This window comes from Syngnathus typhle, linkage group LG4, assembly GCF_033458585.1.
Source record: "Syngnathus typhle isolate RoL2023-S1 ecotype Sweden linkage group LG4, RoL_Styp_1.0, whole genome shotgun sequence".
Classification (NCBI taxonomy): domain Eukaryota; kingdom Metazoa; phylum Chordata; class Actinopteri; order Syngnathiformes; family Syngnathidae; genus Syngnathus; species Syngnathus typhle.
The window spans coordinates 6,598,405-6,626,276 of NC_083741.1; the positions used below are offsets into that span (position 1 = coordinate 6,598,405).

The following is a 27,872-nucleotide window of genomic DNA, read 5'->3' on the forward strand; positions in this document are numbered from 1 at the left end:
TTTTTTTTTGTTATTTGTTGAGCTGCAAAGAATCTTGGATCATAAAACTTTATTCACAAAACGTCTTAGTAACTGATCCCGAGAAATGTTTCGAATGGGTGTACTTTTCGAACTAGTGAACAGACTGGTACAATGAGGTCATTAGATTGCTTCAAAATGTATGAACTAAAGAATTAGGAAATAGGCAGTTTTTGACAGTATACCAGCTCCAAATCCACTTATGAAACGGATATGCACCTTCTAGTTACATCAACTGCCGCCATACAAAACATCTCCCCTGCATCAAATCAGTTTGTGATTGTCAAATTTTAACAAAGGGATAGTTGAGATTTCTTTTGGTTTTTCAAGTGTTTCTCACTCAAGTGTCTTCTATGCTTGACTGCAAATATCACATGACAAGTAGCTAGACAAGAAACTGACATGTTACAAAATATTTATTTTAGATGGACTTCTCCCTACGGGGCTGTGGCAACTACTACTGTACAGACCAGATTTATGGCTCCTTCCAACTACAATCTGTTTGTCTGTTTCATCCCCAATTGTAGAAGTAGATCTTCTGCCAGCTGGGCAAATAATCCATGAGTGGCCCTGAAAAAACAATTTGTGGGACAATAAGACAAAAATTAAAATAACCAGAACATTGACTTAAAAAAAACAATCTTAACATTGTTAACTAAGTTACTAGACCTGGTGACCATTCAACCAGGGAATGCGTGTGTGTGTGTGCGTGCGTGCGTGTCTGTGTGTATTTATTTAGAACGCTTAGAATTAATGTTTTTTTTTTTGTCTTTCTTTCCTAACCAGAGGTGAGTTTCTATCCGACTGGGCAAAGCTGAAATAGGGAGGGAAACTCAGGGATGGAGTATGATGCCCACCTCTGCAAATAATGACCTTACAACCAAAATAGGAAATGATTTAAAAGTTTAACACCTTAGTCAGGAGTACTTACGTGCTATGAGGCCTATTCCTGGAACATGCTTGGCCAGAAGTCCCAGCAAGAAAATAATCTTTTCTCTGCAAAAATGTAAAATGATTTTACTCCAAACATATAATTCAACTGGGACTTTATCACTGAGGACAGTCATAACCAATTAGTGTATCTAACTTAAGTATACATTCAGGAGCTGATAGATGGAAAAAGCCCAATAGTTGCAAAGTGATATTAGTAACAAATTACACTTTTTCCAAGCATAAACTCATACCATCAGAGTAGTTAAAATCAATATTGGCATGAATTTTGGCCAATTTCTCCGACACTAGTTAAGTTTCCCAATGAAATACAAATGAATCTGTTTCCACACATCAGCTTAATCAGAACGAACACTTCCATGTGATTTGGTTGTACAATATGCGTTTTTTGCAAATGAAAACAAAAGTACAATATTTTAAAATATTTCATGATGGTACACAATCTTTACATCACAAGTCTCTCTCAAGACAGAATTAGGGGTGTAAATCGCGGGTTTTGTCACGATACGATATAATATCGATACAAAGAACTACAATACGATATTTGCCGATATCTTAAAGCCTGCTGCGATTCATTCACGATATATCGCGATATAGTGCTCTACGATCGATTTTTTTTTTTTTAATAAAAAATATAGAACAATATCCTGATTTATAACAATTCATACGCAAAATCAACAAGGTACTGCAAACTCTTTATTTAGGAAATTACAAGAGTATTGCAGTATACAAAGTGCTTATTTTAACACTGAACTTTGATGTCGTGTTTTTTCTTTAAATGTGCGGCGAGATTTGTGCTCCCTGAATATTTGATCACCGCATGGCTGGATTTACAAACTGCACGTGTCTTGTCGGTTGAGCCATCTTTTCTTTGGAATCCAAAGTGCTTCCAAACGAATGACTTGAAGCCTAAAGGGGAGCAAATTTCCTCGTCTTTTTAGACACTAGCCATAGCACCTGCCCAGGAGCCGCGTACTAGTTGTCGACTCCCCTTTCACGTGCCTGCTCTGCTCACAACACAACAACGCCGGGCGCACTGCTCCCGGATAGAGGAAGCAAGCAACAATGAACTGGATTTCAAAATAAAGTCGCGTCTAATGTCCGAGGTCAAACACGGCGATATAAATCGATGTTTACGTTTAGCATCGATGCCAATAAATCGTAGAGCATTATGTCAATTAATCGATGTGAATCGATGTATCGTTACACCCCTAGACAGAATGGTCTCAGATTGGTACATTTACGTTTGTGTGGCAATTTAAATTACCAATATCTGATACGATTCGGAAGAAAAGAACGTGCTTGGTGGCCTTCGAACATACTCACTCTGAATATCGGTCATAAAATGGGGAACGGACAAGGTAGTAGAGTAAAAGAAAGGTTCTTCTCCTCATCTCTTCCCTCTCCCATCTGTTATCAAAAATTCGCTCACGGAGAACTGCAAAGCTAGACAGGAAAATTGACAAAAGAAAGAGTCAATACATAATCTGTGTACAGATGTTAAAAGATAGGATAAAATAAGATAATCCTTTATTCCCTCAATGGGGAAACTCCCGTGTTAGCAGCAGTACACTTAACATATACATAACAGCTCAGTGGCCCAGTGGTTAGAGTGCCCGCCCTGAGACTGGAAGGTTGTGGGTTCAAACCCCGGCCGGGTCATACCAAAGACTGTAAAAATGGGACCCATTGCCTCCCTGCTTGGCACTCAGCATTAAGGGTTGGAATTGGGGGTTAGAGGGAGTGGAGCTCTTTACAAGCCCTAGGCTTCGTCTCCCTCCTTGCACAGTTATTGATATAATATGTGCTAAACAATAAACTAAAACTAAACTAAATATACACACACACGCATGCGGGGAAGGGGGTAAAAGATTTAAAAAAAGTAAAAGATATGTATACCATTTTTTACCATGTATAATGCGCAAAATTTAACTAATTTATTGTCCTAAAATCTGGGGTGCGCATTATACATGGGTACAAATTATTATTATTTTTTGACACGTCAGCTATATAAAGAGCGAGAGTTCAGTTGTCTACCTAAATGCGTATTACAGGTAATATTTTATTTCACAACACTTTGCCTTGTTCCTTTCTTCTCTGCTGTTCACTTCAAACACGCTCCATACGAACACAATGCTCTCGTATCAGACGCTTGCTCGATCACCTGCTCGTTTGCTGTCACAAATCCGAAACATTTCTTCGCTATCGAGTTTGCTAGCGCATGCGCAGTGATACTGACCGGCAGAATAACAACCGGTTGTTCCCAAAGATGATCTTTTTTCTGAAATAATTTTACGTTTACGGACTTATGTAGTAGAGTCAAAATTTGGGTGCGTATTATACATGGGTACGGGCTTTTTTCCAGCATCAACATGCCTTTTTTAGGGTGCGTATTACACATGGGGGCGCATTATACATGGAAGAAAAACGGTAATTAAAAAATATGGACAGTATATACACAATACACAATATACAGTGGAGATAAAAAAAGAGAAAAAAAACAAAAACATGCTGTATGTAAAATCTGTTTACTCTATACATGCCTCTTTGTTCCCAAATCAACCTCAGATCATCATACCTGACACCAGCTCTAAAAATAACACCAGAGTGCATCATTTTACAAACCTGGAAAGCTCCAGACCTGCAGAGACAAGCCATGGCTTCCAGGACTGCTTTCCACAGAGTCCAAGGCTGAGCACTGCAGTCAAAAAGTGCACGTTAAGGGGAACCGTCTAATTAGAGCGTCAATAAGACAATCAAATGTGTACTAAATGATGAGCTTTGGTGTCCTTTTTGTCCAAATGTATCAAATCTTCAGTGAAGGACCCCACTATCTTTTTTTTTTTTTGAAGGACCCCAAATTACACAAGGATAAGACATTTTTTTCTCCAAAATTTAGCGCATCTTCACTGTTAATCTGGATTTAACAGCAATTGTAAAGATATAAGGCCAGCACACTGACGTCATCATTTCTGCATTCCACATTTTTACTGTTGTGACAAACAAATATTTCATTCTTTTTACAAGTGGGCTTTCATTTTGTTGCCACCAAGTGGTCAACACAATTAATGCTCAGGTTAGGGAATAAGCAGGTAAACGGAATGATGGGAAATAATTTTCTATAGCGCTTCTTCTCAATAGCAGCACGAATGAGCTGAAGCCTATCATCACCGACTGGTCGTCAGGCACTCAATTTGGACAGATGGTCATTCGTACTCATCTACTAAGGACAATTAAAGTTTTGGCTGTCAAACTCAATGCCTAGGCGCCATATGCCACCAACTCATACTGCACTGTATATTTGTGTTGCACACCAAACAGAGAACCCCCAAGCAGCCCCCCCCACCCGAAAAAAAATCAAAACCAAATTACAACGGTGGGAAGGATACAGTGCACAAGAGGTCGACTGATGTACACAGTTTCAGCGACGGTCTCCTGTAGCCTCAAGGGTGTTGGTTTGCTGTGGAACTTCTCTTCCTTCAAGTTGCGACTTCTCTTTTTCTCACTGGCTGCTGCTCCCCACTGCAGAGGCTGTGCGGAGGGAGCTACCACATCACAAAAAAGTATCAAAGTGGAAAATTAGCCTCAGAATGATTTCAACGGACAAGAGCAGTTCCCACTACAGACGCGGATAATCGCTTAGGAATCCACTAATGGAGCATGTGCATGTCGAACATGTATTTATCAAGTTGGCTTTCGATGGGAAAGGAAACGACAATCAGCCTCTTTGGGATTGATGAAGACAGTGGTGACGTGGACGAGCAAGGTAACGGAGTCCCCGCATTCAGCCTCTGAGGTGACGGAAAATTGCCTTTCCATTGTCCCCTACATACAGTATTACGTCTTAACGGATGCAGAAAGAATCTGATTTCTTCTTCTCATTCAAATGTTCTTTTCATTTCATGCAAATGTAAATCTAATTATAAAGCAAATTATAAAAATCAACTAAACAATCACATAATGAAGTATGACACATGTTGCCAGCCCTGTAGCGTTTTAGTGTTTCCCCTTTTTCATCGCACTTCTTAATTGCTACTGCCAGTAAGGTCAACAGGTTGGGAAAATAGTGAGCACCAAGCAACAACCTCTGATGCTACTACACAAAAATTGATATATGGTCCTCTGTCGAGAAGAATTTTGACACTGACTAAACTAAACTAACTTTGTCTTCATGTCGCAAACTACTTGCTGTTTATGACACACAATTTTGTCTTTGAAGTTTCAACACTGCTCACCGCTGCCCAGTGATCTGATGACACGGCCTGTCCTCTGGCCCACAAAGCAGCCGTTGTCTTGCTGCTCCACACTTCCATCATCTGTGCACAAAAGGAACTGTCTTTGACATCTCGCTGGGTCACCTCCTATTGGCTTGTATTCAAGTGTGACAGATGCATGTTACCATATTTTTCAAGGGGGTGTGGGGGTTATAAATGTCGTCAAAGTGTCAAGCACAAAAGAGCAGAGTTGACATCAACTTACCTTTGTCACCTAGCTCTGCACCTCTGTCAAGGGGGATAATCGGCGGTGAAGTCTGGATGCCCGATTTGTACCGCAAAAGAAGCACAAGGCGAAAAACTGCCCTTTGGGATTAATGGGAGAGGAGAATTCAGTCCGATGAGGAGCAGCAACTCATCACGCAGCCATTAATGTAAAAACTGCCATGTTGACATGACTCAAAATTTGATTAAAAGTAATTTACTTGAAAATTTGAATGAGTCCGATGACGAGCCAGCAGCCAACTTCACCGCACACCTTTTGGGCACCCATCTCCAGGAACACCTCCACATACTCCAACACAGAAAGCCAGGTGAGTATTCTCTGTTGTGAGATGGACTGGACAACAGAAAACAAATTTGAAAATGATGGCTATGACACAAACAGATTTTTTTCTACATGTGCACATAATCCACTTGACTTGTGTAAGGATTATGAAAAGTAGAATAATTGATCCTGTTTTCGATAGTCAAACACTCCTGGGCATCGTTCCAGCGGATGTTTTGGGATCTAAAGAGTCTCTCCAAACAAAATTCATCTTTGATGGCGCTTGAACAACCATCAGAATTCGGCCTGTCGAAATGTAAACGTTGGATTTGGAAAGATTGGAACCACTGGAGGCCGACCGTTCAGCCAAGTGTGTCCGCTTAAAGCACCTTCTTTTCAGATAGGCAGTAGAGGAAGTACAGTAGGTGGACTTCAAGAGAAATGTGTGTCAAATGAACCCTTAGAGATTTCAATTAAATACATAACTAACAAACAAACAACTCGCTGTACAACTGTTTTCCTTTTCCTGATCAAAGAATATCTCAATTGAGTTTACAAGGTGAAAAAACTGGACTATCCCTTTAAGAGTGCTCACCACAGTTAAGGCACATTTCAGGCCTCTGCGCAGAATGCTGTCATTGAAAAGCACCAGGAGATTGGAAGCAGAATACACTGAAAAACACACAAAGTCACACAATGAATCCCATAAACATTTGCACATTTCAATCCTAACCCTATTGTGGCAAATTGTGAGTTGGGGGAAATAAGGACATCTTCCTCAGTATATCTACAGTTAAAAAGAAGAACCCATTTTTAGGTTTCTTTCCAAGCATATACAACATTTTAGATGACTAACACTCTATTCTATTCCTACTGTGGCATGATGCTATGACACAACACAGCAGAATATTTTAATTTTAATTTGCTAATTGAAAGAGACTATTTATAAGTATGTGTTGCCGTAAGAACTTGTAATGAAGTCAAAGAGAATTTGACATTCCTAGCATCCATTGCATCACGTCTTTTCTTTCTGTTTCCTTCTGACTAGGTTTCACTTTCATGTTTAGTCATATTGGTTGAAGACAGGAAACTGTTGGGTTTCCTTCGAGATGATTTATACTTTTATAGTATCTCTGTTGAACAGTAACAACACGGCCCATTTTGCTGATTCTGGACACATACTGAACATGATTTCAATTACAAAAAAGAATAGAATTCTATTCTGCAGGTATGCATATATTAAAACCTAAAAGAAATTCTAAGCATGACCTCTTATATAAAATGAAATTCTATTCATGAATTAAATAAAATTCCACTTGCAATATGGGAATATGTGATTCAGTCTGAATAATATAGCAGCACTTTTACATATTACTTTACTAGTTCTTAAATAATTCTCTTGTGTGAAAAGTCCACTATTCGACTTTAAAAGAGACAATTAAAAAAAAAAGATCAACACCTTTGATGCTTTTTCGAAGTTTGTGTTCCAATGCAATTTCTATTCATTTCAATGATGATTTAAGAAGTTTGGTCACTCAACAAATGAAATTCTTATCACAACGCACAGGGGTTTCCTTCCACATTCCAGAAACATGTTGTGTGAAGTGCAGATTCTGAATTGTGTATTTTGGGCAACCATTAACACTTTCCCGATTCATAGTTTGGGTGATTTTAAAGAAACAGTTTTTTATAATCCCCTTTCCAAATGTTGCATCAGTCTTGATTCTTTCAGTTTCCTTTTGACATGCTTTCAGTTTTATTCTGTCTCATTCAGGATGGTAATTCTATTTGAAGGTCATTGATGTAGGTGTGGTTCAGAAACTCTTTTAATTTACTAACTTACTCACTTTAAACAAAATAGCCATCTGTGACCCCAGTAAAAGTTTAAAACTTTATTTGGACTTTCAGTTTTCAGTCCAAGACTGTGAAAATTGTTAAATGTAAATCCACAAAAGACCGAAAAAAAAACACTCCAGTTGCAATCGATTCAATAGCCAGGGCATACTAAATACATGCTGAGGGGATTTATGTGTAGTGGAATCATATTTATCCATCCGTCCAACTTTTCTGTACACTAGTTATCCAGTTCAGGCATTTGGCATCTATCCCAGCTTGGAGCAAAAGACAGAGTACAACCTGGATTGATCTCCATTCCATCGCATGGTACTTATTATAACGACAGAAAAAAAATCACACTCACGTTCACACCATAGCTACTGTAAATGGAAGCAATCATTCTGTCTGTACAGAAATCAAATTCGAGTATTTGTATTAGAACGGTGATTTGTTTGTTGTACCATACGTTTGAGTCCTTTCTAGATTTCTTGTTGGGATTTGATCTGAGTTTGTTTATTTATATATTTATTTCACACTTATTACAGCATTGGGATGTGTAATAAATAAAATGTATTATCTTTCTAGTTCCCTAGTAACTAACCTGGCTAACTAGTAATCAATGTATGGAGCATTAAGAAACATAGCCAGATGTCACAGAGATGTATCTTTCTGTTAACTCAGTAAGCGACTGTGCATAGACTATTTTTTTCTTACCAAGTTCAGATAGTTCATGGGAATCTGCAAATCTTCCTGCAAAAAAGAATCAGTGTTTAAAGATGGTTCCTTCATGTGAACCGCCGTATTATTATTACTAATTGTGTTTCTCATGGCCGTTTTAAGCGCCTTAAATATTCTGGGAAGTCACTCACCTGCGATTAGGTAAGAAATAGTCCGAACTATGCTCTCCACCTGTGCCGTTGCAGTTGGGTTCCTTCTAACATACTCTGTATAACGCTCGTAAACCCGAGTCAATTTATCAATGTGGCCCTTGAAGAGAGACATTTTGTAGCGCAAACTGAAAATCTACACTTTACATTTAATTGGTGTTCTACACGCCATTATTTTGAGAATATTGCATATAGAATATAGCTGAGAATATTGTAAACACAGGCGTTTCCGCTTGCAAGTCAAACTTCCGGAGTAGTGGTCCTACATATTTTTTATTCCCGCTGTTCAAGTGACTTGGAGTGCATTAGTTCCGACCATGAGTATTTAAAAGCCCCATTTCTTCCTGAGTCCTGCTTCGCACACTATTGTTGCATCAGCACCCAGTAGCTTCGCGCCGTGGAAATGTCGATCACAGGAGAACAAGGTAATTTTTCCTAATTTATCTTCTCGTAGTCTGGTTTTAAAATGTCGTTGAACTGTCACTCATATAACACGTAGCCTAGCTTTCTGATTGTAAAATGTGGGCATGCTTAGCTGCGTGACAGTCGTTGCTGCGCTCGCTGGAAAAACCTGGCCATTTGGTACTTTGGAATAATGTGCACAATGATTTTTATTGTTATTATTATCATCATCATTATTCTTATTCTTAAGGTTTCTCATTTTATGTGATGAAATAGACAATTTGCAAGTATGGATTCATAAACTTTGGAAGCGTATCTGTAACTAATCGGGTGTTTAAACAATGTAACACGAAATTAATTAACTTAGAAATGACACTACATTGCAATTTTTAACCTTGACATGTTCTGACCACATGGATAAAATTTCAGATACCTGGTCTGTGTGTATTTTTTTTTTTTTTTTTAAACTTTGTGTCTGATGTAATATTTTAATTTATGAAGTCATAGTGTACAGGAAATACTGCACAAAGGCTTTTTCTTTTTTTTTTTATTAAGCTGTCACCCGTTTTCCAATATATGTCTTGTAGTTAGACTACTACAATTCGATTTAAATCTTCGAGTTGAATTTAAAATGAGTTATGGTTATGGTCGTGCGCACGAATTGATTAAAATGTAACAGTATTTTCTGTACGGGGTTTTACGTAGTCAGTAGGATATTTTTGGTTTCGTTTTGACTTTGCTTCATTTTCATTCTTAGTCATTGGAGGATGCTTAAAGGAAAACGTTCGGTTTCACTTTTAGTTTACAAAATAGAGCAGAAATTTCCCGTTCTTTTTTTCCTCCAAAGGATCCAAATAATTGGTCATCTTTCATTTGTTTTTATCTGTTAATGGATTAATACACCCATGGTTTAAGATTGATCATATTCATAACTATGACATAATTTTTGTAGATAATGATGTTTCTGTCAATGCATGACCAAGCTCTTGGTCTCATTTTGTATATCACAAAAACATTAGAACTTTAACTTTTTACATCAAGAGTTTATAGCCAAATCAGAATATTGCGATTGCTCTGATACCTCAGAAAGCATTGCTTTTCTATGTTTCTTTTTTAAACTTTTCATTTCTGTAAGATGAAAGGTGCATCACATTCAGTGGTGCATTCTGTCATTTATGCACTAAAACGAGGAGAAAATGACACTTGGCAAGAGTCATGCACGGCATTATCAAAGACGAAATCAAAATACAATAGATGACAAACTGGAGTGTGAGTTGCTGCAAATGTTTCATGAGCTTTTTGCTCATTTCCTTCCTTGCTCTGTCCTTTCGCTGGTGAAGCTAATCGCAGCTGCCCGGGGGGAAACCTGTTACTGATTGTTTCAGGCTGGTGCAGCCTAGTCTTATCTGCAACTATTTGCTTTCTTTCTATTTTGCAGCCTTTGAGTATGGCTTCTTGCTCCAAATAAAAGAGGATGCTGCACTGGCAGCAGCACTGAATGACTACCTAACAACTCGCAGCTACCTGGCTGGTTTCAGCCCTTCTCAGGCTGACCAGCAGGCACTTAAGCTTCTCCACAGGCCCCCAGACCCACAACATGTCCACGCTCTGCGTTGGTACAGACACATAACATGCCTCCAGCAAGACCTGAGCCCAGACAGCAGCAGTGAGTAGACAGTTGAAGACCTCAGCAGGCTAGACTGTGGAACCAACTAGGACATTGACGTCCTCAGGCAGGGAAAGTGGTTAGTCGCCCCCAATATAAACACTAGCGCTAACACTTGCTGTTAGTCTGACACGTGCTTGCATATGCTACATGTTTTCAAAATGGACAGACGTGGAAAAAAAAATAGATGCTCTAATATTAGTTTTGCCGTGAAAGTAGTTTTGTTGCTGCGCAGGCCAGTGTGACAGCAGGACCAACTGCTTTGAGTAGTCATTATCAGTCACTAGGAGAGATTATGAGCAGTCATGTGATGGATGTTATGAATCATGTTACAAATATGCATACACAAGAGCAAGTGATCAATATGTGAAGTCACATTTGTGGAAAAAGAATTAGTGACCTTCCAAATTGGATGGATCATGTTACAAATATGTTACAAATACACGAGAGCGTGCGATCAAAATGTGAAATCGCATTTGTGGAAAAAAAAATTAGTGACCTACCAAATTGTATCTTGTAATGCATGGACACTTGGATATTGTGGTCCAATAGAGGGGTGGGACTTGTGCTTTCATGGATTGCCTTATAACTAAATGTGGACCCAATTCATCTAGTATCCTTGTTTGTAGAAGGTCCAATGGTTGCATGTAATGTATTGACGTTCGCCAAATGAAGTATGTTTTGGCCCTGTTTAATACATTTGACAATCTTATTTCAGGGAAAGGAAAGAGGGTACAGCCTCAGTGGTCTCCACCAGCTGGAACAGATATTCCCCAACTCCGACTCTATAATAGTCTCACCAGAGCAAAGGTAGTGAAGATATTTATTAAATAAAATGTATGATTGTTTTTGGTGTTGAAAAAACTTCCCAAAATTGAAGCTCTATGAACCTCAGTTAAATAAATGCTTAAATTAAATGCAAACATCAAGACAGACTGACCGTGCACATTAGTCCGGTTCGTAAAATGACTTCTATAAAAGGCCTGCTTTTCTTACGTAGTTGTCATTGTGTCATAATTCATTGTGTAGAAAGAACAAAGAAAATGGATCATTACCATTTGAACACAACATATTTGATTTTCGATTTGTTTGTTAAGAGTGAAGAAATGGAATTACTACATGTTGCCATCTTGAAAATACTTTACAGTTAATGTTTTGAGTGACATTTTCACATAGGTCACATAGGCTTGTAAATACCAATGCTATCGACACATGCAGCTCTAATGGCCCTCGAAAATAAGTGTCCAGGAAGTGTTTCCAACAAAACATGTAATCTGCAGCTATTAACTTGCTTTCTGTGAACTATTTCAGGAACGCTTTGTTCCTCAGAATGGAAACAAGGTCACATGGTACAGCTGTGGTCCAACAGTGTACGATGCCTCCCACATGGGACATGCCAGGTAAACGGGACACAGTGAAAAGCATTCCACCTGTCGCCACCACACTAAAGTACAAATAAGTTCTCATTCCGGATGTCTTTCCAGATCATACATCTCTTTTGATATTCTGCGAAGAGTACTGAAGGACTACTTCAAGTATGATGTTTTTTACTGCATGAACATCACAGACATCGATGACAAAGTATGTACGAGCTATAAAGTAGCCATTTGTAAATGCAATAACTGGAATCAAACGAGTATGCTCAAAGTTGGGTATTATACTGCTCACACTCAGAGAATGGCAAACAAGGAGGGACACTAAATTGTGCCTCCTTGTGGAATCTTTTAACTTGTTCAAGCAGAGTACTTGTGCGTTGATTAAAAACCTACCTGAGGTCACTCGTGATTGAAGAACATCTGGCCTCTGACTCATAAGTAGGAAACACGCAGCTCGGAATCATAAAGAAAACCGCACGTGTAACCAAAGGCGTGTCTCGCACATTCATGCTAGAACTTCCACTGACTCGCGTACTGATAGTAGTACTGGTTTAAAATATATACCGTTTTTTTCCATGTATAATGCGCCCCCATGTATAATACGCACCCTAAAAATGGCATGTTGATGCTGGAAAAAAGCCTGTACCCATGTATAATACGCACCTAAATTTTGACTCCTACTTAAGACCGTAAACGTAAAATTATTTCAGAAAAAAGATCATCTTTGGGAACAACCGGATGTTATTCTGCCGGTCAGTATCACTGCGCATGCGGTAGCAAACTTGATAGCGAAGAAATGTTTCGGATTTGTGTAGGGTACATTGTGACAGCAAACGAGCAGGTGATCGAGCAAGCGTCTGATACGAGAGCATTGTGTTCGTATGGAGCGTGTTTGAAGTGAACAGCAGAGAAGAAAGCGCATCTGTAATGGCGGCCTCCGTATCATATCCGGATTAAAAAAAAAAAAAAAAGATTTTTTTTTTTTTTGTACCCATGTATAATGCGCACCCCAGATTTTAGGACAATAAATTAGTTAAATTTTGCGCATTATACATGGAAAAAAACGGTAAATTGACTCACCAGTCAGATGTTCAAAACTTTCTGTTGCTATTCTTACACAGAGGATATTCCTCTTGTTCATGACTCATAGATTCCTCAACGTTGTAATGCTAACTTAAAGAATATTAACCAACACTTGATGAACAGACCTTGAGATGACCACAGAGCCTTGATTAGTGGTTTTTACCATTTTAAAAGAGATTTTATTTTTCCACTGAGGGAAATTAAGGCACTGCGATGCTTATTATACTTGATGTTTTAAGCGGTCGATCGAGAAACTGATTTGTAACTATTTGTCTGTCAGATAATTAAAAGGGCACGTCAGAACTACCTAATGGACCAGTACAAGGAGAAGCAACCACAAGCTGCTCAAATACTGAAGGATGTGATGACTGCCCGAGTGGTGAGAAGTTACAAAAATAAACTTTGATGTCATTGTCAGCCCTAAGTTTGTGTGTCCAAACAAGTACCATAAAACTTTATAATAGGTTATCAGTGGCTCTGTGATTTGAACTTGCTTACTTGTTATCCTCAGCCCTTTAAGGCTCGCTTAGCCTCAACTACTGACGCAGATAAAAAACAGATGCTTGAAAGGCTTGATGCGGCCATTACCAGTGCTCTGCAGCCTCTGCAGGCAGCATTGGAGAGTAAAGCTGCAGATGACATCGTGCAACCTCTGGCCCAGGTAAGACTTAACCTTAATTACAACCACAAATGTATTTCCTTCACAAGGCAACAACTTTGTTTTATTTTATATTTACTAATTGGACAAATAACTGTGTTTACATTTTGGCTTTATCTTTTAATATATAGTTTCAGTATTCTAGCAATTTGTTTAACATTAAAATACACTGCTATTATAAAATGTCTTTCGTCTAGGCACTGTTGGCAAATTCCAAGGACATGCTGTCTGACTGGCTGGACGGTCAGTTTGGAAGTGAAGTCACAGACAACTCAATCTTTGCTATTCTGCCTAAATTTTGGGAGGGAGAGTACCATAAAGACATGGACGCCTTGAATGTAAGTAGCATGGTGCAGTTTAATATGAAAGGTAACAACAGTGTCATAAACTATTCAATGAGCATCTCTCTTGTTGGTTACCAAAGAGAAATGGTGGTATTGGATCAATGTCTGCTTTAAAAATAAAATAGATATTGGAAAGCTAATAAAAAAAATGGCAACATCTGTGTTTTGTACTCTGTATTTGGCTTAATATGATTATCAATGTATTTAGGCTTGTCACAAAAGTTACTATATCTGCTGTGATGAATAGGGCTCCGGATGAACTTTTAGCACAGGTTGCACTGATGCACCTAATGTTTTTTTCTTGGTTGCACCAGCGCTAAACTCGGATGCACCCAGATTTTGGACTGCATCACATTCACAAAGATGATAGGGAGCAAAATAAAACATCTCCAAAGTATTTTCAAAAATTTAAAGAAGCTCATTTAAATCTGTGAGTGAAGACTGCACTTGTCCCAAGATTATCTTTGTTTTCTAGGTTCTTCCTCCTGATGTCCTTACCCGTGTCAGTGAATATGTACCAGAAATTGTGGAGTTTGTGAAGAAGATTGTCACAAATGGCTATGGGTAAAGTAGAATGTAACACATTATTTATCATTTCAGTATAAATGCTAATGAGTAAAATGTTTTCAGGTATGAATCAAATAGCTCTGTTTACTTTAACACTGCAAAGTTCGATGCCTGTCCAAAACACTCGTATGCCAAACTTGTGCCAGAGGCAGTTGGAGATCAGAAGGCTTTACAAGAGGGAGAAGGTACATGATACCATGTTTGGAATGATAACAATGATAACCATGAGCTAGCGTGTTTATATATTTTTGGGGCACCATGTTCAATCCTAAAATGCCTACTTTCCAAACTTAAAAGTACCACCCATAGACACTATAGTTTTGTGTGGTTTTTCTTTTCTTCTTCAGGTGACCTCAGCATTTCTGCCGACCAGTTAAGTGAGAAAAAATCACCCAATGATTTTGCCTTGTGGAAGGCATCTAAGCCCGGAGAACCTTCATGGGACTCTCCTTGGGGAAAAGTAAGATGAGTTTCCTTTTTGCTTCCCGTTTAAGAGACCTTTATGTACAATTGCGAAAAGTTTGAAAAACATTAGATATATTTTTTTAATGTGTTAATAGGGAAGGCCTGGCTGGCATATTGAGTGCTCGGCCATGGCCGGCTCCATCTTGGGGGAGTCGATGGATATTCACGGTGGTGGGTTTGATCTCAGATTCCCCCATCATGACAATGAGCTGGCTCAGTCTGAGGTACAAAAGTAACAAAAAAAATGTTTATCATTAATGTTATGTGAAACATTGGGAGCTTCTGATCATTACCAAGACCAACTATGTTTTGTGCTTTTGTTCTTCGTAGGCTTTCTTTGAGAACGATCATTGGGTCCGTTACTTCTTGCACACTGGTCACCTGACAATTGCAGGATGCAAGATGTCCAAATCTTTGAAGAATTTTATTACCATTAAGGAAGCCTTGGCAAAAAATACAGGTTTTTTTAGTTATCTTTTTTTCCCTTGTACTCCTAACTGACTGAGCATAAAAAAAAAAAATGTTGTGCGCAATGAATTTGAGTGAAAGGGGTTTACAACACCAATCACACTTGATTTGTTCCTGGTTTTACACAGTAAAGGAAATGGCCAATTTGTATTTATGGACCAGAAACTTTGTGTAAACACCAATGTCATGCAAGATAAAACTTTTATATGCTTGGATTTGTTAGAGGCAGCCATAATTTGTGAGGACACTTGAAGCCAAGATGTACTGTACAGCTGTCGTCCCCAACTTATTTCCACCACAGACCGATTCATAAAAGTCTATAACTTTGGCAGATTGGCATCCCATCACCAGGAAAACAACCCTTTAATATGGTCACTATGGTAACGAAAAACAACACAAAAACTGGGGTATTTTGTAGCTATATAAATGAACGTGAATAAAATAGTACATTAAGCCAATTGAAACTAGATTTTGAGACCCTAATTTGACCGCATTAGAATTTTTAAAAGTTACATTAACGCACCCAACCTTTTCATTTAGAATTGAAATTCCTAATTGCGTACTGTATGCTCATTGACCAAACGTCAAAGCTGCCTTTCTGTGTGCCAGTCAATGGCCAAAAGATTGGCAACACAAACTATACATCAATTCCCAAGAGAAGAAGATGATGCCAGAACAGGTCATTATTAGATCTAAAGGGAAATAATTTTGTGCGGCTCAAAGATGTCAATTTTATAAAGTAGTATTTGATAGTAAAGCTCCTGTGAAGCGTTCCTTTTTTAAAAGTAGGCAAATCCACACATCAAATGTCTGTTTTAACACGTAATTTGTCTTTTTCTTTTCACATTTGAAATAATAAGTCTGTGTTCCTGTTTGTTATTGCAGCCCGCCAGCTCCGTCTTGCTTTCTTGATGCATTCGTGGAAAGATACCTTGGATTACTCCCCCAACACTATGGAGTTAGTTGTCCAGTATGAGAAGTTCCTGAATGTATGTGATACTGGCCAAATAGATCTCTCTCTCAAAAAAATCTGCTTATCCTAAATAATTTCATAATATGTTGTGTTATTTTCTTTCCTTTTGTGAACAGGAGTTTTTCTTGAATGTGAAGGACATTCTGCGTGCACCTACTGACATCACAGGGCAGTTTGAAAAGTGGGATGTAGCAGAGGTGGCACTTAACAAAAGGTAAGAGAAAAGAAATGCGGCGTCCCATATTGAGTTGATATCTTCTCTGGTCAGTCGTCATAATAAAAAGTTACAAATAAATGGACAGAAATGTGGTTCTGTTGTTGTCTGCTCCACCCTTCTACAAATTTAGGAGATTATGAAGTAAAAGCAAAATTGTTAAATAAAAAACAAAAGCTCAGCTGTAATGTAAATTTTAATCATTTTTATGTATTTTCTCTGCATAGAGCTACACAAATATTTAAAGGCCAAAAAAACCTAATAATTTCAATAGGCTAAGATTTGGCCACCACCTCACTCTCTCCACCAGTGTAAAAGCATCACTTATGTATATTTTATCCCAAATGCACAGCCAGCCCGGCCCTTCTTGGTATCCCCTCATGCACAGCAGAACCCCTCCAGAACCCTCTGTTTTGGTTACAATAAAAGTACATCTTGGGCCTTATAATTGTTTTGGGACTAAAAATGATAACTGTACTGTTTTTTATTAGATCATTAGTAACATGTATTATTAGTAACAAAGTATGTCAGAAGTTATTTCCTCAAGTCTGGCAATGTAATGCCTAATAGGTAGGGATATCATCTGTGTCCTCTAGTTTTTACGACAAGAAGGCTGCCATCCATGTGGCTCTGTGTGACAACATTGACACCCGCACAGCCATGGAGGAGATGAGGCAGCTGGTTAATCAGAGCAACAGCTACATCGCCAGCAAAAAAGGTGCTAAGATGAGACCCAACCGCATGCTGATGGAAAGTATTGCCATGTATCTCACCAAAATGCTCAAGGTGAGAAAAGAAAAACAAAAAAGCCCTCTGATGCGTCCTGATTAACTACTTTCAAATTATAACAATGTGAAAGCTTTATTTGGTCTGTGTATTGTCAGAGCTTCTCGTAAAAAAAAGTTATTGATGTCTTCTAGATATTTGGTGCAATTGAAGGTTCAGAGCCCATTGGTTTCCCAGTTGGAGGACAAGAACAGAGTGTTGACGTAAGACAGACCCATTTTTCTATCACTAGTCATTTCTAATATTTGCCGGATACCACTTATTTTGCGATAGCATAAGTAGAATTTATATATAAAATTATAAATACAGTTTTTTTCCGTGTATAATGCGCCCCCATGTATAATACGCACCCTAAAAATGGCATGTTGATGCTGGAAAAAAACCTGTACCCAATTTCTTTTAATTTTTAAAAAAAACTTTTTTTTTTTTTTTTAAGTCCCAATGATCGTCACACACGCAGGGAGGCAATGGGTCCCATTTTTATAGTCTTTGGTATGGTCTTAACTAGGCTGGATGTAATTTATTTTGTTGGCGTTGATTTCTCCGACTGCCCGTAAAGGCACCACCGCGCTCAGTGCGCACATTTGAAAAAGGCGTGCGGACGTGAAAAAGGCGGCTTTGTATGGGAGAGACGTTGAAGAGGAATAAAAACACCCTTGGAAACCAAAACTTGCCCCTCGTCGTGACTCGGAGCCGCAACAAATGTTTCGGATTTGTGTAGGGTACATTGTGACAGCAAACGAGCAGGTGATCGAGCAAGCGTCTGATACGAGAGCATTGCGGTCGTATGGAGCGTGTTTGAAGTGAACAGCAGAGACGAAAGGAACAAGGCAAAGTGTTGTGAAATAAAACATAACCTATAATACGCATTTTGTTATTTGCTGATTGAAACTGTGAATTGAAACTAATAGGAAGAAAACAATTCTCGCTCTTTATATAGCTGACGTGTCTTGCGCATCCGTTCTGCGCATCGGATCCATAGTGCGCATGCGCAGTCATACTGCCTCCGTATGACGTCTGGTCCGCGATGGAGATTAAAAAACAAACAATATTTGACAATAACACACTATCAAGGATAGCACCATTGCATCAAACGATGTGTCGTCAATTATGAATTTTACTGACTAAGTGTGTTGGGCAGGATGGCTGAATGCGATGCGCGATTGACAACAAACAAGAAGAAAGGTGATTTCGAGGTTTATTTCGAAGGAGATTTGTCATGTCTCGTCCCCAGTTTTGCTATGTGTCTAGGTTGCCATAGTTTCTGTTCGCGTCGCCCCTCTCTTCCTGTGTCACCTCAATCAATGTAATGTTTTGTATTTAAGTCCTGTCTGCCCCTCGCTCACCGTCGGATGATGTCATGATGTCTGTTTGGTTTCTGTTCCTGTCTTTGGTAATGTCACCCTGTTTTTTTGATCCACGTCTTTGTCGGTCAGTCCTGTTGTTGGTTTTGTTGTACCATGACTTTCTTAAAAAAATAAAATAAAAAAATAAAATAAAAAATTAAAAAGATTAAAAAATTTAAAAAATTTTGTACCCATGTATAATGCGCACCCCAGATTTTAGGACAATTAATTCGTTAAATTTTGCGCATTATACAAGAAAAAAAACGGTATAAGATTTGTTAAGACAAACTTTTATGTGACTGTTTTAATATAATTATTAATAGTTTTTATGTTGTCTTTTTTAGCTGGAGAGCACAGTGATGCCTTACCTTTCAGTTCTGTCTACTTTCCGAGAGCAAGTACGAACAATTGCCAGACAGCAGAAGGGTAAGACCTGTAGATTTCTGCTCTGCTTTGATTTGACTTGTAACATTTCAAGTGTTAGCAAAATTTTGTTTTGTTTTTTCCACTAGCAGTGCAAGTATTTGTTTTTATATATATTTTTCTACCAGTCATGGAGTTGCTGGTGCTTTGTGACGATGTCCGTGATGTTACATTACCGGAGCTGGGTGTCCGACTCGAAGATCATGAAGGTAACATAACATCTTGTTTTATATAATTGTAAGTAATTGTGTGCCATTTAGTTGTGTGGATATGAATTGACAATACAGTACTGTATGCGACTGTAGTATATCTATATCGCTCTCTTGCTCTCTTGCTCTCGCTCTCTCCTGAGGGAGGGAGGTATGTTGTCAGGCTCGGAGCAGGGAGAGGACTCTAATGCAGAGTTCAAACAAAGGAGTTTTATTTCCTCCACGGAAGGCAGCACCAGGAACAAAAAGCGCCTCAAGATGAGGGAAAAAGGCAAAAATAAAAGCGCCTCAGCACGAGGGAAAAAAGGCTGAGAACAGCAAACAAAAAACGCCTGAAACTGAGGGAAATACGAAGGCAAAAATCTAACGAACGAAACACAGAGCTTGGGCAAAAAGTCTCTACTATCTAGGCTTTCTCGGGGAATATCTGGGACTACGGGATCGATAGTGATCATGACAAGCAAGACGCACTGGCACAAGACAAGGGGAAAACGCAGGCTAAATACACACACGGGAGGGGGAGGTCACAGGTGCAGACAATCAGGGCGGACGACACAGGTGTACGTAGTTGGGAAACAGGGAGGTCAAGTGGACTGACGTACAGAGGAAGGACCCATGAACTGAAATGAGATATACAAAATAAAACAGGAAGTGATAATACGAAGGACAGGACGAGACAAAAAACCCACAAAACACCAGTCATCCAGCAGACCGGGATCCAAGATGTAACTTTGCGGCACCCATTGCCGCTCTTCTGGCCCATAACCCTCCCAGTCGACCAGGAACTGCCAGCCCCTTCCCTTCCTGCGCACGTCCAGCAGCTCCTTGACATTGTACGCAGGCCCACCCCCCACAGTCCACGGAGGCGGCGCGGGAGCCGGCACCATTCCACTCGCCCTGACTGGCTTAATCTTCCCGACGTAGAGGGTGGGATGCACGGCAAGGGACTGGGGCAGGCGAAGTCGTACAGCGGCTGGACTCACGACTTTGGAAATGGGGAATTTTGCGGGGCCAGCTTCCTGGAGCCCACCTGGAGGGGAAGGTCACGGGCGGACAGCCAGACCCGTTAACCCCGCTGGTAGGCGGGCGCCGGCCGTCGCCTCCGGTCGGCCATCCTCTTTACTCTGTCGCCCTGGCGGACCAGCGTGGCTCGCGCTGCCGCCCAGATGTGACGACAGCGTCGCACCACGGCGCGTGCCGAGGTAATGGACACCTCTGGCTCATTATCAGGGAAGACCGGGGGCTGATAGCCAAATACGCACATGAAGGGGGACATCCCAGTAGCCGTGGTAGGGAGGGAGTTATGGGCGTATTTCACCCAGGTCAAGTTTTTACTCCACGTGGAGGGGTTCTGGGCCACTAGGCAGCGGAGGCCTGTTTCCAGCCACTGGTTAATGCGCTCCGCCTGGCCGTTTGCCTCCGGGTGATAGCCCGAAGTGAGGCTCACGGTGGCCCCTGAGTTTGCAAAACTCCTTCCAGAACCTAGACACAAATTGGGGGCCCCTATCCGACACGACGTCCCGCGGGAATCCGTGTACTCTAAAAACGTGTGCCATGAGGACTTCGGCCGTTCGCTTAGCTGAGGGTAACTTGGGCAGGGCAATGAAGTGGGCCATCTTAGAGAACCGGGGCACCACGGTGAGTATCGTCGTCTTCCCCTTGGACACGGGAAGTCCCGTAACAAAGTCCACAGAGATGTCGGCCCATGGTCGAGAGGGAATGGGGAGAGGTTGCAGCAAACCCACACGGGCGCCAGGGGTATTCTTATTCCGCGCACAGATGGAGCAGGCTACCATGTATTCCTTGACGTCGGCCCCCATGGAGGGCCACCAGAATCGCTGCTGTATGACGTACAGGGTTCTTCGCACGCCTGGATGACAGGCGCCGTGGGCCTGCTTCACTAGGTCCTCTATGGGCCAGGTTACGGCCCCCACCACACAGTGAGGGGGGGAGAATGGGTTCGGGCTCCTTGGCCACCGGATCCGGACTGTAGATGCGTGACAGCGCATCGGGCTTGATGTTTTTGTCCCCCGGTCTTTAAGACAAGGTGAAATTAAATCGGTTAAAGAAAAGGGACCAACGAGCCTGGTGTGAATTCAGGCGTTTAGTGTTCTTGATGTACTGCAGGTTCTTGTGGTCCGTCCACACCAAGAAGGGTTGTTGGGCTCCCTCCAGCCAGTGTCTCCATTCTTCAAGGGCCTGTTTTACCGCCAACAATTCTCAATCCCCTACGTCATAGTTCTGTTCAGCGGGTGTCAGCCGTCGGGACAGGAATGGGCACAGATGGAGCATGTTGTCTGCCTGGGACCGTTGACATAAGACGGCGCCGATTCCCTGACTGGAGGCGTCTACCTCCACCACGAACTGCCGAGATGGGTCAGGCAGTGTGAGGGTTGGGACGGAGCTGAATCGCTTCTTCAACTCCCGAAAGGCGGCTTCCGCCTTCCCCGTCCAATAGAACGGCACTGTTGGGGAAGTCAGAATATGCAGTTGAGCCGCTGTGGCGCTGAAGCCTCGGATGAATAGTCTGTAAAAGTTAGCAAAGCCAAGGAATTGCTGCACTTTCTTCGACCATCGGGTCTAGGCCATTGTGTCACCGCGCTTACGTTTGCCGGGTTCATCTCTACCTTACCGGGGGCTATGATGAAACCAAGGAATGATATAGTCTTGGCATGAAACTATCTTTTTTCGGCTGTTCCGTACAGTTGATGATCCAGGAGGCGTTGCAAGACCGACTTAACATGGGACTCATGAGTCTCCATGTCTGGGGAATAGATCAGAATGTCGTCCAAGTACACTTACACAAAACAATCCAAAAAGTCTCTCAGTACATTGTTAATCATGGCCTGGAAAAAAGCGGGTGCATTGGTGAGGCTAAAGGGCATTACTAGGTACTCAAAGTGTCCTCTGGGAATGTTAAATCCCGTCTTCCATTCATCGCCCTCCCGAATGCGCACGAGGTGGTACGCGTTGCGTAAATCTAGCTTGGTGAATACCCGAGCTTGCTGCAATTGGTTGAATACGGCCGACATGAGTGGAAGGGGATATTGGTTCTTAATCGTGATCTGATTAGGTGGACTGTAGTCTATGCAGGGGCGTAAGGTACCGTCCTTTTTGCCCACGAAGAAAAACCCGGGTTCACAGGGGATGACGAGGGTCTGATCAATCCCGCCTTAACTGACGCATCAATATAATCATTTAACGCCTGCCTTTCGGGTCCCGAAAGGGAATAAAGTCTCCCCTTTGGTATTGTAGCGCCGGGCAAGAGCTCTATGGCGCAGTCGTAAGGACGGTGGAGTGGTAGAGAGCTAGCCTTGATTTTGCTAAATACCTCCGCGAGGTGATGGAAACATACGGGGACACAGGTCAGATCCGGGGTTTCGGGGTCAGGGACAGGAGGGACAGAGTCTGGGTGAGAACCACGTGTAGGCCTGATCAGGGGATTAGGTTCAATACATGACACTTGGCAATGGCAGGGCTCGAAGCTTATTTTTTGCCCAAGTTGCCCTCGGGCAAGTTAGAGAAAATTTTACTTGCCCGAAACAAAATTTTACTTGCCCGAATTTTTTTGGAGTGGATTTTTACTTGCTCGACACATTTTTGCAATAAAAAAGACAACACTATAAGTTTTGCCTTCATATGCCTTCGTATCCGCCAACGGGAAACAAGCTCTGCTGGTGCGCAGGCGCAGAAGAGCCAGGGACGGGTAAGGGAGCATGCATTTAATTACGAAGCGCTTTGCCGTTATCAATGTATTGCAGACTTACACGAGAAACTAACCGCTCCCTAGAAAACAAAATGTCGGACCAGAAGCGGCAGATGTTGCGAGAAATTATGCACAAAATCGTCTTTTTACAGCTTGAAAACATGGTATTATGGCAGGGCAAGTTCAGGCAAGTGAGGAAAAAATTCTACTTGCCCGTCTGCCATCGCTACTTGCCCCGGGCAATCGGGCAATCGTTAGTTTCGAGCCCTGAATGGGGTCCCCACCCCCTTATTTCCCCGGACTCCCAGTTCATGGTTGGGTTGAGGCGTTTTAGCCACGAATACCCGAGGATAAGCGGATTCATGGGGGAGGATACTACGTGCAGTCTTACTTTCTCGTGATGATTACAGAAAGACAGCGAGATGGGTTCAGTTACATGGGATATGTCAAAGAGCGCTTGACCATTGAGCGCCTTGGCCTTCACGGTCGTGTCTAGCGTTTCGGTTCTACCCCTAATCTCCGAGCAAAGGCCCAGTCAATCAAACTCTCGTCTGCCCCGGAGTCAATTAGCACACCAAGTTTGGTGACCTTTCCTAGACAGGTAAGGATGCCGATGGGCAGGGCCCGACCTTTCTGCTGGACAACGGTGAAGGTGCTTATCGTCCGATTCTTCCTTACCGGCCAGGAGAGGAAGAGATGTCCTTGCGCCCTGCAGTAATAGCACCTGCCTTCCTGGCGTCGGCACTGCCTTTCCTCCGCTGCAGGAGTTCCGTCGCAGGCGGTAGCAGTGCCGTGTTCGGTCTTTGTCGGTGCGTCTCGAGGAGTGGCGACCTCACCCCTGAACCGGGGAAGAAGGCGGTTGCGCTCCGGCTTGTGCGCTGCTTCCTCCAGTCATGCAACCGGTTGTCCGTGCGGATAGCCAGCGCGATGAGAGCGTTAAGGTCAGCGGGAAGATCGAGGGGAATGAGTTGGTTCTGGATGGGTCCGAAAAGACCCTTGAGAAAGGCATCATACAGGGCTGTCAAGTTCCACCCGCATTCCGCGGCCAGAGTGCGGAAGCAGATCGCGTAGTCGCCGACCGACTCCCGACCCTGGGTCAGCTGGCCCAGCTCACGCGCCTTCTCTTGGTCCAGGGAGACCGTATCAAACGCCGTGCGCAGGGCCTCGATGAAAGCGGAGAGGGAATGACAGGTAGCGGAATCCCTGGCCCATTCTGCAGTCGCCCACGCTCGGGCCCTTCCCGTCAGGTATGAGATCAAGTACTCCGAGAGCGTTCGGTGGGGAAGTATCCTGGGGACTGCTCGAAATACATCTGACACTCTGTTATGAAAGCTTTGCTGCGCCCGGGTTCACCAGCGTATCGTTCAGGGGGAGCCAGTCTGATCCCCATCGTCATGGGAGCGGGAGCCGGACGATCCACCGGGTAAGCAGCTGGGGAACTGGGCGTTGCCGCTGGTCCCGCGGTCGGAAGCGTGAGAACGTCTTGCAGTTGCCAGCTCAGTGTTCCCACCTGGGCGGCCACCGCCGCTCTGAAGTCCTCCTGTGTCTTCCTGATCTCTTGAACGCCAACTCCCAGGGCATCTACCTGCTTCTGATGACGGGGGAGCTGCGATGCCTGGGAGCGGACTGTGGCGGCCAGATGCTCCGACTCGGCCGAGTCCATGTCTGGCCAGTGCGTACTGTCAGGCTCGGAGCAGGGAAAGGACTCGAATGCAGAGTTCAAACAAAGGAATTTTATTTCCTCCACGGAAGGCAGCACCAGGAATAAAAAGCGCCTCAAGATGAGGGAAAAAGGGAAAAACAAAAGCGCCTCAACACAAGGGAAAAAAGGCTGAGAACAGCAAACAAATAACTCCTCAAATTGAGGGAAATACGAAGGCAAAAATCTAACGAACAAAACACAGAGCTTGGGCAAAAAGTCTCTACTATCTAGGCTTTCTCGGGGAATATCTGTGACTCCAGGATCGCTAGTGATCATGACAAGCAAGACGCACTGGCACAAGACAAGGGGAAAACGCAGGCTAAATACACACACCCACGAACTGAAATGAGATATACAAAATAAAACAGGAAGTGATAATACGAAGGACAGGACAAGACAAAACAACCCACAAAACACGATACCACGACAGGATGGATGAAATAGCACAGTTGAATTGTTAGCAAAAGGAGAAGAAAAATCCTGAAGTGTCTTTTAAATAAGTTTTTTTAGGACAGGGGTGACCAACCATTTTTGACCAAAGATCCACTTTTCATGCAGTCAGTCTCCCATAATTGACTCAACGCACGTGTATGCACGCATACACGCGTACACGCGTAATCATGCACATGCACGCGCACTTGCTTACCCACACGTAGGCTCATGGCCGCATGCATAAAAACATGGATACCATGTTGAACAACATATAACAGTGCTCGTGCCATCAGCCCTCATCACCATCGGACAGCGTTGAAAAAATGCCTGCGCAGACTGACTAAGATGGGGAAATACCGAGCATGGATGGCGACATCAAATGCCGATGCTCCATCTTGTGCGCCGGTGTTACAGGCTTAAACATGAGCAAAACAGAAAATAAATCAGATACAATATAGGTGAATTTGTAAAAAGGAAATGATGACCTACTGAACTAGGGAGTCAGGATGCACTTAGGTTGCGCGTTAAGAGCACAAATGTCACTTTCGTAGTTCTCGTGTACAGTTTTAAAATGCCGCTCCTGCTCCTCAAGTTTCCCTGTCTTTGCCAATCCCAGTGCCGCATTGCATATCAAACAAACGAGCTTGAAGTTAGACTAGACAAAAAATACTAACAACTCAACTACTCTGCTAGCTGACTGGTGACCGCGGGTCAAGTGCTGTCGACCGGTTCGGCATTCCTGTCTTAAGAGAAGCAAAGTAGGAGGAGCGCTGTGTATAATATTTGTGCTTGTCAAACTATTACCCACAAGTTTTTACTTTTGTAAATACAACAGCTACTAAGCCCAAATTCAGTATTATTAATAGACTTTATTCATGATGTAGTTATGCAATGTGACTGTGTTGCAGGACTACCAACTGTGGTGAAACTGGTGGACAAGGAGATTTTATTGAAGGAACGGAATGAAAAGATCAAGGTAAAGAGAGGCAGTGGTACCATGTACATTGCAAAGTGTGAGTGAGAACAAAGGCTTCTTTGCTAGTGACAGTGTTTTCTCAAATTTGATATGTATGTGTCGCCTCATAATAATGTAAGTAAGTAAAGTAGTACAAGTTTAATACAAAAGAAAGAGCAGGGAACTTAGATTACCCAGGCGTTTCTTCCATTCGATTTTGAATATACAGTATATGAATACAATACTTAAGTGTGAACTATTTTGTTCATAGATGGAGGAAGAGAAGCAGAAGAAAAAAGAGGAGGCTGCCAGGAAGAAAGAAGAACAAGAGGTTTGTTTCGACCTCTTCGGCTCGTGAAAATATTGTGATTAATCAAACTGTAATGTTTCCTGATTTGTTTGTTCATGGCTTTTGTGTTTCAGATGGCTAAACTTGCTAAAATGAAGATTCCTCCATTTGAGATGTTCCTTGCAGACACAGACAAATATTCCAAATTTGATGAAATGGTAACATGTTACACAGGTTTTCAAATTACAACTGTCACTTGAAAAAAAAAAGAAATATCAGCAAAATGCAAGCATTATCTATAATCCTTTATGCCTGTGAACCCCGCAATGAAAAGCAAGGAATATCTTGCCCATGTCTGACGATTTTACCAATAATATGTGAGGCTGGTGAGTCAGCACATCTAAATAGCCAATCTCCAATCGTTCGAATGGAAAAGTCGATGTTCCTGACCTTTTTATGAGCCATTTGAACCAATTAATTCTATATAATAATCACGTACTTTGTACAGTTCTCGTCATGTCATTTCTTCCTCTGTCCGCAGGGTTTTCCCACGCATGATGCTGAAGGGAAGGAACTCAGCAAAGGACAAGAAAAGAAACTGCGCAAGCTTTATGAAAATCAACAAAAGATACATAAAGAGTATCTTTTGAGCATGGGCGTGCAGTCAGGGGAGGCAAAAAAAAACTAAATAAAATTATTTTCAGAAAGTTCAGTTCAATGGTCTGTTTTTTCAAACCGATAATGTCTATAGTTTCATAGTAAAAACTGCGATTTTCTTTGTTTTTATGAAAAGAATCTTACCATTACCAATAATAAACTACTGTTTTTTTCTATGTATAATGCGCCCCCATGTATAATACGCACCCTAAAAATGGCATGTTGATGCTGGAAAACTTGTACCCATGTATAATACGCACCCAAATTTTGACTCCTACTTAAGTCCGTAAATGTAAAATTATTTCAGAAAAAAGATAATCTTTGGGAACAACCGGATGTTATTCTGCCGGTCAGTATCACTGCGCATGCGCTAGCAAACTCAATAGCCAAGAAATGTTTCGGATTTGTGTAGGGTACATTGTGACAGCAAACGAGCAGGTGATCGAGCAAGGGTCTGATACGAGAGCATTGTGTTCGTATGGAGCGTGTTTGAAGTGAACACCAGAGAAGAAAGCGCATCAAAATCATATATATATATATTTTTTTTTTTGTACCCATGTATAATGCATGTTAGTTAAATTTTGCGCATTATACATGGAAAAAACCGTAATTATAAATAATAATTAATTGATTGGTTAATTACCAATACCATTTGAAAGATCTTCAAACATCAAGTTAAATATAAAAGATAAGGTTTT

The 27,872-nt window shown here is 41.7% G+C and overlaps 2 protein-coding genes and 1 long non-coding RNA gene across 5 annotated transcripts; 2 read left to right on the forward strand and 1 right to left on the reverse strand.

Moving 5' to 3' along the window:
- Positions 1 to 416: 416 nt before the first annotated feature.
- Positions 417 to 8,729, reverse strand: pex16 (peroxisomal biogenesis factor 16). Of its 2 annotated transcripts, none has more exons than XM_061277378.1 (11): positions 8,436 to 8,729; positions 8,281 to 8,316; positions 6,326 to 6,402; positions 5,669 to 5,757; positions 5,449 to 5,549; positions 5,205 to 5,285; positions 4,359 to 4,514; positions 3,595 to 3,667; positions 2,296 to 2,415; positions 950 to 1,014; positions 417 to 588 (listed from the first exon to the last, which is right to left on the reverse strand). In XM_061277378.1, exons 1-11 carry the CDS (start codon positions 8,566 to 8,568, stop codon positions 530 to 532), a joined length of 990 nt encoding a protein of 329 aa, XP_061133362.1. In that variant the 5' UTR covers positions 8,569 to 8,729; the 3' UTR covers positions 417 to 529. The 2 variants fall into 2 exon arrangements, with proteins under 2 accessions (XP_061133362.1, XP_061133361.1); XM_061277377.1 differs by having other exon boundaries at positions 5,669 to 5,802; positions 8,436 to 8,727.
- Positions 4,509 to 5,675, forward strand: LOC133153225 (uncharacterized). Its single transcript, XR_009714273.1, has 2 exons — positions 4,509 to 4,735; positions 5,189 to 5,675. It is a non-coding gene; the product is annotated as an uncharacterized LOC133153225 (long non-coding RNA).
- On the forward strand, positions 8,721 to 27,229 carry LOC133153219 (cysteine--tRNA ligase, cytoplasmic-like). Of its 2 annotated transcripts, XM_061277363.1 has the most exons (23): positions 8,744 to 8,878; positions 10,294 to 10,521; positions 11,240 to 11,331; positions 11,833 to 11,921; positions 12,006 to 12,102; positions 13,261 to 13,359; positions 13,492 to 13,641; positions 13,836 to 13,976; positions 14,458 to 14,546; positions 14,613 to 14,734; positions 14,897 to 15,009; positions 15,110 to 15,238; positions 15,345 to 15,474; positions 16,368 to 16,471; positions 16,572 to 16,669; positions 17,266 to 17,455; positions 17,590 to 17,658; positions 19,146 to 19,227; positions 19,353 to 19,433; positions 26,182 to 26,249; positions 26,500 to 26,559; positions 26,652 to 26,735; positions 27,059 to 27,229. In XM_061277363.1, the coding sequence occupies exons 1-23, from the start codon at positions 8,857 to 8,859 to the stop codon at positions 27,203 to 27,205; spliced, it is 2,484 nt and encodes an 827-aa protein (XP_061133347.1). In that variant the 5' UTR covers positions 8,744 to 8,856; the 3' UTR covers positions 27,206 to 27,229. The 2 variants fall into 2 exon arrangements, with proteins under 2 accessions (XP_061133348.1, XP_061133347.1); XM_061277364.1 differs by lacking the exon at positions 10,294 to 10,521 and having other exon boundaries at positions 8,721 to 8,878.
- Positions 27,230 to 27,872: the final 643 nt, after the last annotated feature.